At 52.3% G+C, this 13,793-nt stretch overlaps 1 protein-coding gene and 1 long non-coding RNA gene across 3 annotated transcripts in view; both read left to right on the top strand.

Annotated features, from left to right (window-relative positions):
- The window catches only part of GPI (glucose-6-phosphate isomerase), a 47,909-nt gene that overhangs the window by 13,124 nt on the left and 20,992 nt on the right, over window positions 1–13,793 (top strand). For both annotated transcript variants that reach the window (XM_037729843.1, XM_017504219.2), the window contains exons 5-9: window positions 447–530; window positions 680–826; window positions 1,856–1,927; window positions 2,441–2,485; window positions 4,375–4,428. In XM_037729843.1, coding sequence (XP_037585771.1) covers window positions 447–530; window positions 680–826; window positions 1,856–1,927; window positions 2,441–2,485; window positions 4,375–4,428 — 402 coding nt within the window. The remainder of the gene's footprint in view (window positions 1–446; window positions 531–679; window positions 827–1,855; window positions 1,928–2,440; window positions 2,486–4,374; window positions 4,429–13,793) is intronic.
- LOC119467691 overlaps window positions 13,449–13,793 on the top strand; it is a 12,554-nt gene continuing 12,209 nt past the window's right edge. The window contains exon 1 of the long non-coding RNA XR_005196251.1: window positions 13,449–13,461. This is a non-coding gene — a long non-coding RNA (uncharacterized LOC119467691). The remainder of the gene's footprint in view (window positions 13,462–13,793) is intronic.

The raw sequence follows: 13,793 nt of genomic DNA, 5'->3' as shown, positions 1-13,793 counted from the left end.
CAGGCTTGAGGCACCGCGCCCGGCCAGGCAGTTTTAAAAATAAATAAATAGTGAGGCGCTAGGGCTCACGCCTGTAATCCCAGCACTTTGGAAGGTTGAGGTGGCCAGATCACTTGAGGACAGTAAATCGAGACCAGCCTGGCCATCGTGGTGAAACCTCATCTCCACTAAAAATACAAAAAAATTAGCCAGGCATGGTGGTGGCTCAGGTCTATAGTCCCAGCTACTCAGGAGACAGAGGTACAAGAATTGTTAGAACCCAGGAAATGGAGACCCTGTCTAAAATAAATAAATATTGTAAATTATAAGCAAAAAAATATAGGCGCCTGCGACAGCCTGAAATCTGGGTCTGAGGCACCAGGACATGGCAGCAGTAGTGATGTTTTTGAGCAGCGGCTTACGCTTGGGGGTTTGGGCTGATGGCATCTCACCCCCCCCCGTGCCAGCGTGTCCGGAGTGGTGACTGGAAGGGGTACACGGGCAAGACCATCACGGACGTCATCAACATTGGCATTGGCGGCTCTGACCTGGTGAGGAGAAAACTGCCTTAGGGTAGGGTGGGAGCCTGGGCACTATTGGTCCCACTCGGGGCCTTACTTTCTCCAGGGATGGGACCCGGCTGTCCCCACTTTTCGTAGGCCCTGAATTCTTATTCTCTGATGCTGTGTCTCCCCACCAGGGGCCCCTCATGGTGACTGAAGCCCTTAAGCCATACTCTTCAGGAGGTCCCCGCGTCTGGTATGTCTCCAACATTGATGGAACTCACATTGCCAAAACCCTGGCCCAGCTGAACCCCGAGTCCTCCCTGTTCATCATCGCCTCCAAGGTATGAGTGCCAAAAACTGCCCAGCCCCTGGCCCGGTATGTGTTGGGGCAGAGAGGGATGGCTGTCTTGCCATCCCCCTGGCCATTGGTCCCTCTTGGCTGGTTGCAAGTGAACCATGGTTTGTGGATTGGGTCAGTACAGCTGTCCTAGATTGTTTTCGTGCCTGGCAGCAAACAAGGTTGACTGATAAAAGCCTGAACACATCAGTTTGAACCCTTGTGTCCTGACCATACCCACTCGCCTTGTAGGACCTCCCCTCAGTCTGGAACTGCTCACCACTTTCTCACAAACCTGTCCTTTATGCCAGCTCTTTTCTTTATTATTTTTATTTTTTGGAAGAGTCTGGCTCTGTTGCCCAGGCTGGAGTGTAGTGACACCATGTCGGATCACTCCAATCTCTGTTTCCCAGGTTTCAAGCGATTCTCCTGCCTCAGTCTCCCGAGTAGCTGGGACTACAGGTGCCTGCCACCATGCCTAGCTAATTTTTGTTTTTGTTTTTGTTTTGATGGGGTTTCACCATGTTGGCCATGCAGGCCTTGAACTCCTAACCACAGGTGATCCACCTGCTTTTGACATCCCAGAGTGCTGGGATTACAGGCTTGAGCTACCATGCCCGGCCATGCTTGCTCCTTTCTGATCCCAGAGCCATGCCCTGATAATAGAGGGGTTTTGTTTGTGTCATTTATGCTGTCTTTACTCACATGAATGCACGTAAAATATGAAGAATTCCATCCGAATTCTGAGATCCCTTCCAGCCTGGGCTGAAGAGAGCCTCAGGCTGACTGCAACCCCTCCAGGGAGAAGCTGTGGCCTTTGACTGCAGCCTTGTGGGGAGGGGGTGTTTATGAATCCCCCTCCTCTGATTGTAAAGAGCTGGAATCTCAGATTATGTGGTGTCACTGTCACTGACTGGCAAATACTGCTCCCTGTGACAACTGGGCATTGCCTCGGCCCCTGCTGCTCAGCCCTGGCCCAAGGCTGCGCCCACCCCTGAGCTCAGGCGCCCACTGCTGTTCTCTTTGGTTGCAGACCTTTACCACCCAGGAGACCATCACGAATGCAGAGACGGCAAAGGAGTGGTTTCTCCAGGTGGCCAAGGATGTGAGTGGTCTATGAGGCCTCCTTTGTGGTTGATCTGTGGGCTGGAAGGAACAGGGTGGGCCCCTGCGTGACCAAGCCTGGCCCTGTTTCTCCTGGAGATGGAAGTGGAAGGTGGCCTTGCCAGTGCCTGCCTTTGCTAGTTGAGATGATTGTTCAGCTTGGCTTTGCTAGACCCAGCCTTGCAGATGTGACAGAACCTGCTCTGGCTGGCTAAGAGCCCTCTCATGGCCCATTCTTTCTCTAAGGTTCCTTGGTGCTGCAGGAACTCTTGGCCACACCTATTTTATAGGGGAGGGACCTCCCTGGCCCCCATATATTTGTAAAATGGGATGAGCAGGTAGCCTGTGACCCTTCTGCTTTCTTGACCTTGATGTGGGCCGCCTCCAACAGTCTCAGAACCAAGGACTGGGAATCTCAGTCCCACACAGGGCCTTGGTTCCTCTAGGGATGGGGAGTGACTACTCTTGGTCTCCCTGGGCTGGGTTTGGTAACTTGGCTCTTTGTCTCTTGTAGCCTTCTGCAGTGGCGAAGCACTTTGTTGCCCTGTCTACCAACACAGTAAGTGCCCCCGTGATCCCCTGTACTGTTTCCTGGGAGGGCCCAGCAGATCTAGGTCATGGCTTCTCAGAGACATGATTCGTGGGTCTGGGGGATCTTTGGCTGATGGTATGGAAAAGTTGGTTGCCTGTGGTCTGCAAGCCGTCCTTGCCTTTTCCACATTCACCCATTCAACCTCTGCTGCCTTGAAGAGAGAGGCTTGCAGTCAGTGGGATCACAATAACCCCTTCCTCCATCTTAGGCCTGACTGATACTCAGAACCCTCCATACACATGACCTTCCTTGGCCTCTGTGCCCAGCATCTTCCCAAATGGGACAGGCTGGGTAGGGGTAGAGGATGCATTCCATTTTTCACATAAGGACGTAAAGCCTCAATGAAGGGAGTTGACATTTTGCCCCCTACTTAGTGATTGTGTGTGTGTGTGTGTGTGTGTGTGTGTGTGTGTGTGTGTGTGTTTTGAGACAGAGTCTTGCTCTGTCACTCAGGCTGGAGTGCAATGGTGTGATCTTGGGTCACTGCAACCTCTGCCTCCCGGGTTCAAGTGATTCTCCTGATTCAGCCTCCCTAGTAGCTGGGATTACAGGTGTGCACCACCATGCCTGGCTAATTTTTGTATTTTTAGTAGAGATAGGGTTTCACCACATTGACCAGGCTGGTTTCAAACTCCTGACCTCAAGCGATCTGCCCGCCTTGGCCTCCCAAAGTCCTGGGATTACAGGTGTGACCCACTGTGCCCTGTTTTTTGGGACAAAGTCTCAATTTGTCACTCAGGCTGGAGTGCAGTGGTGTGATCTTGACTCACTGCAACCTGTGCTTCCTAGGTTAAAGCAATTTTCATGCCTCAGTCTCCTGAATAGCTGGGATTGCAGGCATCCACCACTATGTCCAGCTAATTTTTGTATTTTTGGTAGAGATGGGATTTTGTCATGGTGGCCAGGATGGTCTCGAATTCCTGACCTCAAGTGATCTGCCCACCTTGACCTCCCAAAATGTTGGGATTACAGGTGTGAGCCACTGCACCCAGCCCACTTAGTGATTGTATGAGTAGGTGATGCCAGGATTAGAACCTGGGTCACCTGCCTCCCAGTTCTGCCTCACCACGAGGTTTTGCAGGCTCAGCAGGGCAGGGCAGAGTGAGGGATGCTTCAGGAATGACAGCAGCAGTTAGCCAGTGGGCACTGTGTTGTATTGAGCTGGGGACCACATCCACGTCTACTCCCTGCCACTCCCTCCACCGTCACTCCCACCTCTGCCTGTAGTGCTCTCCCACCCACAGCAGGATACCGTAAGGCTGGCTAACCATAGCGTGGTTGCCTGCCTCCCACTGACTGATCAGTAGGGCTTCTCCTCCTGTGGGCAGTAGATAAGGGGTTGCTGGCCTTGTCTCCCCTGAGGACCAGAATACTTGATGGGTCCTCAAAGCTTCCTCCCAGACATGGGAAGGGCTGGGTGGCTCTCCAGCCTGTGTGTGATAGCCTGGCCTGGTAGGTGGCCCCTGCTCATACTCGGGTCCCAGTCCTAGCTTTGGTTCCCACATGTCCTGAGGGGTCATGCTCTGGTGTCCCAGACAGGCCCGGGTGAGAGCTATTGCAGGATACTTGTGTGGGCCAGGTTCTTACGCAGGGTTATAGCCACCCTCAGCAGGGGGCTTTGCAGGTGCAATGTCACAGGTGTGCTGGTCGTGGACTGACCTGCTGTCCAGCTTGGGGGCGGGTAGATTCTGGGCCCCACCCTTGACTCAGAGGCTGCTCCAGCCCTGCCCCATCCCTGGCTCTGGAGAAAGTGAAGCTCAGCTCACAGAGCACAGCTCCCTGCCTCCCGGAGCTCCTGTTCCCATCCTGCTAGCAAATGCTTCCTTTCATTTCTCTCCCTTTGTTTTTTTATTTAGGCCAAAGTGAAGGAGTTTGGAATTGACCCTCAAAACATGTTCGAGTTCTGGGATGTAAGTACAGGCACTTCTGCACTGGGTGAATTAAGTGTCCTTTCCAAGTCATGGCTGTTGAGGGGCCCCTGAGGTCAGGTCAGTGTTTATTGAGTACTTGCTGTTTACCTAGCTTGAAGAAAGGTAGAGAGGCCCTCAGAGAGGCTTGGAGGGCGAGAGCAACCCAGGCAGGACAAGGGCTCTACTTCCACCTGAGGGCGGGCTAAGCTTGCAGGGCCAGGTGACACTCCCTTGGGTGCCTGCCTGCAACACCCTCTGTGGGGTAACCCGAGTCCCCCTTACCCCGTCCCACAGAGCTGAGGTTGTGAGTTATTCTCAGTGATGACCTTTGTCTGAATGGCAGCCACCATCTCTAAAGGCCAAGGGGCAGGGTGAGGCATGAGGTGTGACTGGGTAGCCCTGGAAAGGAGTAACAGGAGCTGCAGGAGGAGCTGGGGGGTGGTGGAGAGGAGGTGCCAGGGTAGGGCAGCTTGCAGAGCAAACCCTGCCTCAAATGACAGAGCTGCAGACCCCTCTGCTGGAGCCAAGCAGTGAGCTGCAGCTTTCCTTGTGCACTTGCCCGAGCTCAGCAGTGGTGTGAGGAGGGCTCTGGCTTTGAAGCCTGGGGTGCAGGGGTGCAGTGGAGGGTGTGGTGTGGGCGCTGTGAATGCCGTGGGCATGGCTGGGCTTAGGTGCAGTGCTCTAACGCTGTGGCAGGTGCAGCAGACAGGGTGTTGCCCATTTGGTGGTTTTTTCCCCCTGGGGCTATTTCCAGGCATTTGGACCAGAGGCCCTTTGCTTGGTGATGGCATCTACAGACATAATCTCATTCCTTTGAAGGTTCTACAGGCCTTCTACTACTGGGGGTCTGGAAGAGAATGAAGCCCTAATGCCTTAAGCCATCCACTGTGTATAATGAGTTAACTTCTTTCTAGAATGGCACTAGTTATATACCATCCTTGGAAGAATTGACAAGAGTCACTCAAGTCATTTTCTGCATCCTGTGGCTCAGATGTGGAACCCCAGTCAAGAGAGACTGTGCAGCTTCTAATAAATGTTGCATGCCTGATAATGGAGGGCAGGCACCTTCCACCTCCTCCTTGGGATCTGGAGCCTGAGCAGGTGGTGGGCAGGGATGTGTGGGTGCCATTGCCAGCCAAGGAGCCAAGCAGAACGGGGGTGTCCTTGCCTGTCACCACCCAACATGCAGAGATGAGTTAGAGTGTGGCTTAAGGAGAGGATGGGTCTGGCCTCCCAGGTAAGGTCTAGGAATGATAGTTAGGCACAGGAACATGGGGCCGGGGTGGCTGGTGAGACCTAAGTAGAGGCCTCCTGGGCCAGGCTAGACAGACTGCAGGGGCAGGAGGAGGGACCTGCCTGAGTCTCTAGAGTGTATCCTGCTGAGTCAAGAAGGTGATGTCTGAAGAAGCCAGGGACAGAAGCAGGTGAAGTTCCTAGAGATGGGGTCTTGGGTGAGCTAAAGGCATCAGCTTAGGCCTAAGGATGCAGTGCCAGTTCTTGAATAAGATTAAAAGAGTCCTGTCTGGTAGGGGTATATAGAACTGGTGGCTTTTGGTCTGCCAGGGCCAGTCTTGGGGCAGTCCTGGGTGTTGGAATCAAGCAGGGGTGTGGTGGGAAACTGTGGGGTCCCTCAGGTCTCAGCCAGAGCCAGCGCATACTGCAGGGCCAGTTTTGGCTGGTGAGGCTGGAAGAGGAGCCAGAGCAGGTCCAGGTGAGTTCTGAGAAGTCAGGACAAGGAGAGGGAGCCGTGGGTCTGTGAATTCTGGAGGAGATGCAGGTATTTAGAGTTGGTTCTGTTAGGTGAGGTCTGAGGAGTCAAAGCTGTGTACATATGTCAACCGGGCTCTGTGGGAGGCAGTGTAGACCTATGGCATGGGACAGGTATGCACATTGGGATCTCTGGCCATTCTGAAAAGTGAGGATCAGGTAGTGGGTAGCTGATTGCTCAGGGGTAGTTAGAACTCAGGATATGGCGCACACAGGTCAGCACCTGGTTCTCAGCATCCTGACTGGGTGTGATGGGCAGAGCTCAGGGCATCAGAGTATCTATGACTAAAATCCAAGTCTGTGGCATCCGGGTCTGCAAAGCCCAGATAAGGGAGAGGTAGGAATATACCTGGTGATACGAGGCGAGGACAGGGCAGCTAGGGCAGGCGAGGCAGGCAGGTGGCCTTGAGGAGATGTGCTGGAAGGTGTGGTCTGAGTGGTTCAGGGTGGGTAGAGGTCCAGAGAACCGGGTCTGCAGGGCAGACATCTGAGGCTGAGCCAGTCAGATAGTGTTTGCCAATACTGGGCTCTCACCAGTCTCCCTCAGGCTGAGGTCAGCAGGCAGGGATCTGTCACGTGTGAGGGAACTGTCTGTTCAGGTTAGGTGTGTATAGTCCAGCCTTTCAGAACCGTGTCTGTCTGAGGTCCCAGGAGCTGAAATCAGACAGGTGTGTATGACTGGATTTCTAGGAGAGGTAGGCAGAACTAGACTAGTCCGGTAAGGACATTGGAGCTAAAGATAGACAGGTCGAGCTGGGCGTGACAAGTGAGGGCTGAAAACCCATGATCGGGTCTAGATTGGAGCTCTGTCCTCGGGCGATGTCTGAGCAGCTCTGGTGGGTGAACCTGGGTCCCCTGGGAAGAGACGGAAAAGCTGGAGTCAGACAAAGCGACGGCGAACAGCATCCATCTGAAAGGTGGATAAAGCCTGGGCCTGGTCCAGGTATGTAGACAGGTCTAGCACGTGAGGTTTCAGGGTGAGACATGGGTATGTATTTTTGGGTCTCACAGGTAAGGTCTGAGCTGCTGAGGTCAGGCCCTGGTTTGTACCCCAAGTCTGAGAAGCCGTGTTAAGCATGGTGGGTAGAATTTGTTGGGTTTTGTCTGTGAAACCAGGGGCACGCAGAGGTAGGTGGACCAGAATAGCCATGGTCAAGCTAATTAAACCATCCTGCAGTCGATTTCAGGCACAGGTATAGAGAGTGGATCTGTCAGGTGAGGCCCAGTGAGCCAAGGTTAGGCTCATCTAGAAAGACCTAGATGTGGTAGACGACCTTTGAGGATGTGAATTAAAGGCAGGTGGTTAGAGCCAGTTCTCTCAGGAAGATCTGAGGAACTGGGATCTGGCACAGTAAGCAGGTCTGGATTTCCCAGGTGATGTCAAGACGGTGTGTAGGCTGGGTACGGTGACTCACGCTTGTAATTCCAGCACTTTGGGATGCTGAGGCAGGCAGATCACTTGAGGTCAGGAGTTCAAGACCAGCCTGGCCAGCATGGCAAAACCCCATCTCTACTAAAAATACAAAAATTAGCCAGACGTGATACACGCCTACAGACCTAGCTACTTGGGAGGCTAGGGCACTAGATTTGCTTGAACTGGGGAGGCAGAATGAGCCAAGATGACGCCCCTGCACTCCAGCCTGGGTGACAGAGCAAGACTCTAGCTCAAAAAAAAGGTAGGGGGCAGTGCCTAGTGGGGTAGCTCATGCCTGTAATCCCAGCACTTTAGAAGGCCGAGGTGGGCAAATCATCTGAGGTCAGAAGTTCGAGACCAGCCTGGCCAACACGGTGAAACCCTGTGTCTATTAAAAAAATAAATTAGCTGGGTGGTGTGTGCCTGTAATCCCAGCTACTTAGGAGGTGGAGGCAGGAGAATCGCTTGAGCCCGGGAGGCAGAGGTTGCAGTGAGCTTAGATTGCAGCACTGCACTCCAGTTTGGGCAATAAGAATGAAACTTCGTCTCAAAAAAAAAAAAATAGATGAGTAGGTAGAAGTTCATCTCCTAGGTGAGGTTGAGGAGGTGTGGCCAGGCACGGGTATGTAGAATTGAGTTTCTTGGGTGAGGTCTGTGGAGCCTGGCCCAGGTTTATCTCTTTGGGTATATCAGATCTGAAGAACGGGAGTTAAACATAGGTGTTTAGAGCAGGGTTTGGTAGGTAAGGTCTTTGGAGCCAGGATCAGGGCAGCTTCACAAAGCTGGATGTGTTCATGAGACCTAAAAAGTCATAGTCAAGCCCAGGTAAGAAGAACCAAGTGTGTTGGCTGAGGTATGAGCAGCTGAGGTGCTCTGGAACCCTCATCACATGCAGGTAGGGGATGCTCATTCTCCAGGTACAAGCCCGGGAGCCAGCATTAAGCACAGGTGGGCAGACCTGGCCCGCCAGGTATGATCTGAAGAGCCAACATCAGGCTCAGGTAGGTAGAGCTGGCATGCCAGGTATACTCTGAAGAACCAGGGTCAAACACAGGCAGTTAGAGATAGTCTTTCAGGTGTGGTGTAAGGCGCCAAGGTCAAGTACAGTTAGGTGGAGCTGGCCTACTGGGTGTGGTTTGAGGAGCCGGGGTAAGCTCAGGTAGGCAGAGATAACCTTTCAGGTGTGGTTTGAGGAGCCAGGGTGTGCACAGGTAGGCAAAGTTGGCCCACCAGGTGTGGTCTGAGGAGCCAAGGTCAGGCTCAGGTAGGTAGAGCTGTCTGTCAGGTATGGTCTGAAGAGCGAGGATCAAGCACAGGTAGGTAGTCTGGGTCACTAGGTGTAGCCTGAGTACCCAGGGTCAAGCACAGGTAGGTAGAGATGACCTTCCAGGTGTGTTGTGAGGAGCCAGTGTCAAGCACAGGTATGCAGAGCTGTTCTACCGTCTGAGGAGCCACGGTCAGGCAGGTAGACAGAACTGGTCTTCCAGGAGTAGTCTTTTGAAGGAAAGCTGAGGAGTTAAGAGTTGAATGCAGGTAGATGGAGTTGGCTCTTTCAGAAGTTGGATTCAGGCATAGAAATGTGCCCCTGGGTCTTTGAGATGAAGCCTGAAGAACCAAGAGTTGAGGCTAGGTGGGTAGAGTCACCTCACAGGTCAAGCCCATAGCATAGGGGTCTCTATAGGCAGGCAGAACACTGGGTTTCCTAGGAGGTCTGTGGCCCCTAAGTTAGATGTGAGTAGGCAGATGTATCTCTCTCAAGCAAGGACTTTGGAGCTAGAGGGACGTACACCTGGGGTCTTGCAGACGAAATCATTGGTGCATGATTCTGGCTCAGTTGTGCTGACCCAGTCTTAGGCCTGTGGACAATGGGTTAGTCACAAGTTGGTGGAACTGCAGATCTCAGCTGGGGCCTGTAGAACACAGGTATGCAGAGATGTTCCATTTGATGAGGTCTGACGCTCCTCAGTGAGCTCATTGGTGCTGACAAAAAGCAGAGATTGACAACATTGGATCTGTCTGTGAGACATGCAAAGCCAAGCCAGACATGGGATGTGGACTGCCAAGGCCAGGCTCACCTAAATAGAGCTGATCCTGGGCACCTGTAAGGAATCTGAGTTGGGCTCAGGCAAGGGAACCTGAGTATGTCAGTCAAGGTGTGAGGGGTCAGATTATCTGTTCCATCAGCTGAGATGTCTGGAACCCATCTTTGACAGATGTATAACTCTGTAGCCTGAGGCACTGGAGTTGGACACAAATAGGCAGAACGGGGTCTCCCAAGTGAAGCCATTGCATCCATGCTCAGTGCTGGTATATTTACCTGGTATTGTCAGTGAGTCTGTGGATCCAGGCTCAGTGCTGGTATGTTTACCTGATTATGCCAGTGAGTGTGGATCCAGGCTCAGTGCTGGTATATTAACCTGGTGTTGTCAGTGAGTCTGTGGATCCAGGCTCAGTGCTGGTATGTTGACCTGACATTGTCAGTGAGTCTGTGGATCCGGGCTCAGTTTCACAGAGATTGTACACACATGGTCTTAGGTAGGTTCTTGACACCTGGGATCAAGCATAAAAGTACTGCTGGGCTTGTTAGGTGAAGTGGGTGGGGGTCTAGCCCAGGAATGCATAATTGGTGTGGCTGGCCAGGCTTGGAGAAGGTGAGTCAGACACAGGTGGGACCTTTGGCGGTAGGGTCAGACACAAGTAGGTGAGTAGTGTGGGCTCCTATATCAAGGGAAAGCCATAGTCATTGTAGGTGTTTGTACCTGGGTGTGCCTGGTGATGTCTGCAGAGCCTTAAGGATCAGGTGGGGCAGGTATCTGTTCTCAGCACCCTGGTCAGGTATGATAGCGCTCAGGGTATTGCACAGGCCTGAAGATCTGTGTAGTCAGTCCATGGTATTGGCCTGCATCCAAGGTGGCATTGTGTTCCAGATGATGTAGGGTCTGAGTTAAAAGTGAGGAAAGTTGCCAGGTGGGGTGGCTCACACCTGTAATCCCAGCACTTTTGGAGGCTGAGGTGGCTGGATCACCTGAGGTCCGAAATTTGAGACCAGCCTGGTGAAACCCATCTCCTAAAAATACAAAAATAAGCTGGACGTGGTGGTATGTGCCTGTAATCCCAGCTACTCAGTAGGCTGAGGCAGGAGAATTGCTTGAACCTGGGAGGTAGAGATTGCAGTGAGCTGAGATCATGCCACCGCACTCAAGCCTGGGCAATACAGTGAGAGACCCTGTCGCGAAAAAAAAAAAAAAAAAAAAAAAAAAAAAAAAAAAAAAAAGAAAGAAAAAAGAAAAAAAAAAAAAAAAAAAAAAAAGTGAGGAAAAAGTAGATGATGGTTAGATAAGGTGAGGTCTGGGGGACCAGGGCAGGTGAGGCACAGACGTTGAACTGACTGAGGAACTGCATCTATAATGTGTGGAACCAGACGCCACTGCACTTAAAGGTGAGGTCTAGAGACCCATGTCTGCAGGTTGAGGGTTCAGAGGCTCAAGTCAGACACTGCTTGGCATTGCCGGGCTCTTGCAAAACTGGAATCTGAGGACCTTTTCTCAGCCAAGGTAAGCAGCCTGGACTCTTGTCACCCAGAGGGCTGGCTGTGTGCTGAGGTTTAGTTTCTAGAGTTGAGTCCGGGCTGGATGTGGTGGCTCATGCCTGTAATCCCAGAGCTTCAAGAGGCTGAGATAGGAGGACCACTTGAGGCCAGGTGTTCAAAACCTGCCTGGGCAATAGAGCAAGACCCCATCTCTACCAAAAAATTTTAAAAATAGCAAAGCATGGTGGTATGTCCCTGTAGTCCTAGCTACTGGGGAGGGAGGATCACGTGAGCCCAAGAGTGGGTGATAGAGCAAGACTCTGTCTCTTAAAAAAAAAAAAAGAACTGAATCTGTTAGGTCAGTTGTAAGAGCCTGTGTCAAGCATGTTATATTCTGTGGGACTGCATCTGTCAGGTAAGCTTCCTGGAAACTTAGTCTTTCCAAGTGAGTGGATCCACCTGTCATCTCATTGCCCAAGCCAGAAACCTCTCAGCCACACTGGAGAGCTCCCAGAATCAGTCCTCTGCACTCCCCAGTCCATCTCCAGGGCTCCAAAGTGGCTTGTTTGCTTCTGCCCTCACCTTAGCCACAGACTGTTCTCAGTCCTCCCGCCGTGCGTCTCAGCTTCCACCCTGCAGTCCTCACCCCTTCCTTTATCCTCTGGATGGTGTTGTGCTTCCCCCTGCCTCAGTGGGCTTCCAGGAGAGAATTAACCCTCCCTTCCCAAGGCGTCTACTGGATGTAATAAATGGGCACCTATCCTTCATGTCTACAAGGTTATTAGTCTTGGATCATCCTTGGGAGAACTGAGAAGTCAAGTCGCTCAGATCATTTTCTGTGGGGCTTAATTCTCTCACCCTTGAGAAAGGCTGCTCTGACCACAGGACCTTTGCATGTGCTGTTCTGGCTGCTGGAATGCTTCTTCAGTGCTTCCCTGGGTCATGCCTGTTCCTTCTTGAGATCAAGGCTCAAGCACCCCTCAGGTTCCTTTTATAAGTACTATGTTCCATTTCTCCTGAGCACTTGTTTCTCAGTTCCACATTTACTGGCATGATTATTTTCATGTACATCTCTCCCCAAATTCTGCATCCATTGCCTGTGCTAGAAATGTGGGAGGTGCTCCATAAAAACAGCTGTTAGGAAGACGTCCATGAAGTTCTGAGGATTCTGATGGCACCAAGTGGAGCCTGCGGGTGTGGCTTGAGAAGGTGCAGTGTGAACAGTAGGCCTAGGTGTGTCTTGGGGCTGAGAAGGTCAGTCAAGCCCAGGCATGACCCATTGGGCCTGTCACTGTCCCGGAGTTGGGCTGAGGCACAGGTCGGAGGTTCTGGATCTGTCCATATCACCTGAGAAGTTGGGAATGGGCACAGGTACAAAGTGATGAGTCTTCATTGTCCAACAAAGAATGCCTGGCATAGGTATGAGGATCTGGTCTGTCAGTATCTGAGGATGTGGAGCCTGGCACAAGCATGAGGCTCTGGGCCACTGGTGAAGCACGTGGACTGGGGAACAGAAATGTAGCTGTGGGTTTTTAATATCTGAGAAGGCCTGCCAAGAGCAGCTGAGAGCTGCTGGGTCTGTCATTGTCCAAGGAAGCATACCTGAGCACAGGTATGAGACTCAGAAGGTGGGTCCTGGTACTGCTACAGGGCTCTTGGTCTGCCAGTGTCTAAGGAAGTAGGGTCTGGTACAGGTATATGGTGCTGGAAGAGGTATCCAAGGAGGTAGGCTAAGCACAGGTATGACATCTGGGTCTTCCAGTATGTGGGGAGGTAGGATCTGGTACAAGTATGAGGCCCTGGGTCTGCCAGTGTCTGAGGCGGTAACAGCAGGTACAGGTATGAGGATCTAGGTCTTCCCGTGTCTGAGAAGGCAGCACCTGGCATAGGTATGAGGATCTAGGTCTTCCCGTGTCTGAGGAGGGAGCACCTGGTACAGGTATGAGGATCTAGGTCTTCCGGTGTCTGAGGAGGTAGCACCTGGCACAGGTATGAGGATCTAAGTCTTCCCGTGTCTGAGGAGGTAGCACCTGGCACAGGTATGCGGATCTAGGTCTTCCCGTGTCTGAAGAGGTAGCACCTGGCACAGGTATGAGGATCTAGGTCTTCCCGTGTCTGAGAAGGTAGCACCTGGCACAGGTATGAGGATCTAGGTCTTCCCATGTCTGAGGAGGTAGCACCTGGCACAGGTATGAGGATCTAGGTCTTCCTGTGTCTGAGGAGGTAGCACCTGGTACAGATATGAGAATCTAGGTCTTCTCGTGTCTGAGGAGGTAGCACCTGGTACAGATATGAGAATCTAGGTCTTCTTATGTCTGAGAAGGTAGCACCTGGTACAGGTATGAGGATCTAGGTCTTCCGGTGTCTGAGGAGGTAGCACCTGGCACAGGTATGAGGATCTAGGTCTTCCCGTGTCTGAGGAGGTAGCACCTGGCACAGGTATGAGGATCTAGGTCTTCCCGTGTCTGAGGAGGTAGCACCTGGCACAGGTATGCGGATCTAGGTCTTCCCGTGTCTGAGGAGGTAGCACCTGGTACAGATATGAGAATCTAGGTCTTCTCGTGTCTGAGAAGGTAGCACCTGGTACAGGTATGAGGATCTAGGTCTTCCGGTGTCTGAGGAGGTAGCATTTGGCACAGGTATGAGAATCTAGGT

The sequence above is a fragment of the Cebus imitator genome, unplaced genomic scaffold, assembly GCF_001604975.1.
Source record: "Cebus imitator isolate Cc_AM_T3 unplaced genomic scaffold, Cebus_imitator-1.0 Scaffold318, whole genome shotgun sequence".
Taxonomy (NCBI): domain Eukaryota; kingdom Metazoa; phylum Chordata; class Mammalia; order Primates; family Cebidae; genus Cebus; species Cebus imitator.
Note: the sequence above shows the minus strand (reverse complement) of the source record. Positions and strands in the feature narration are given on the sequence as shown.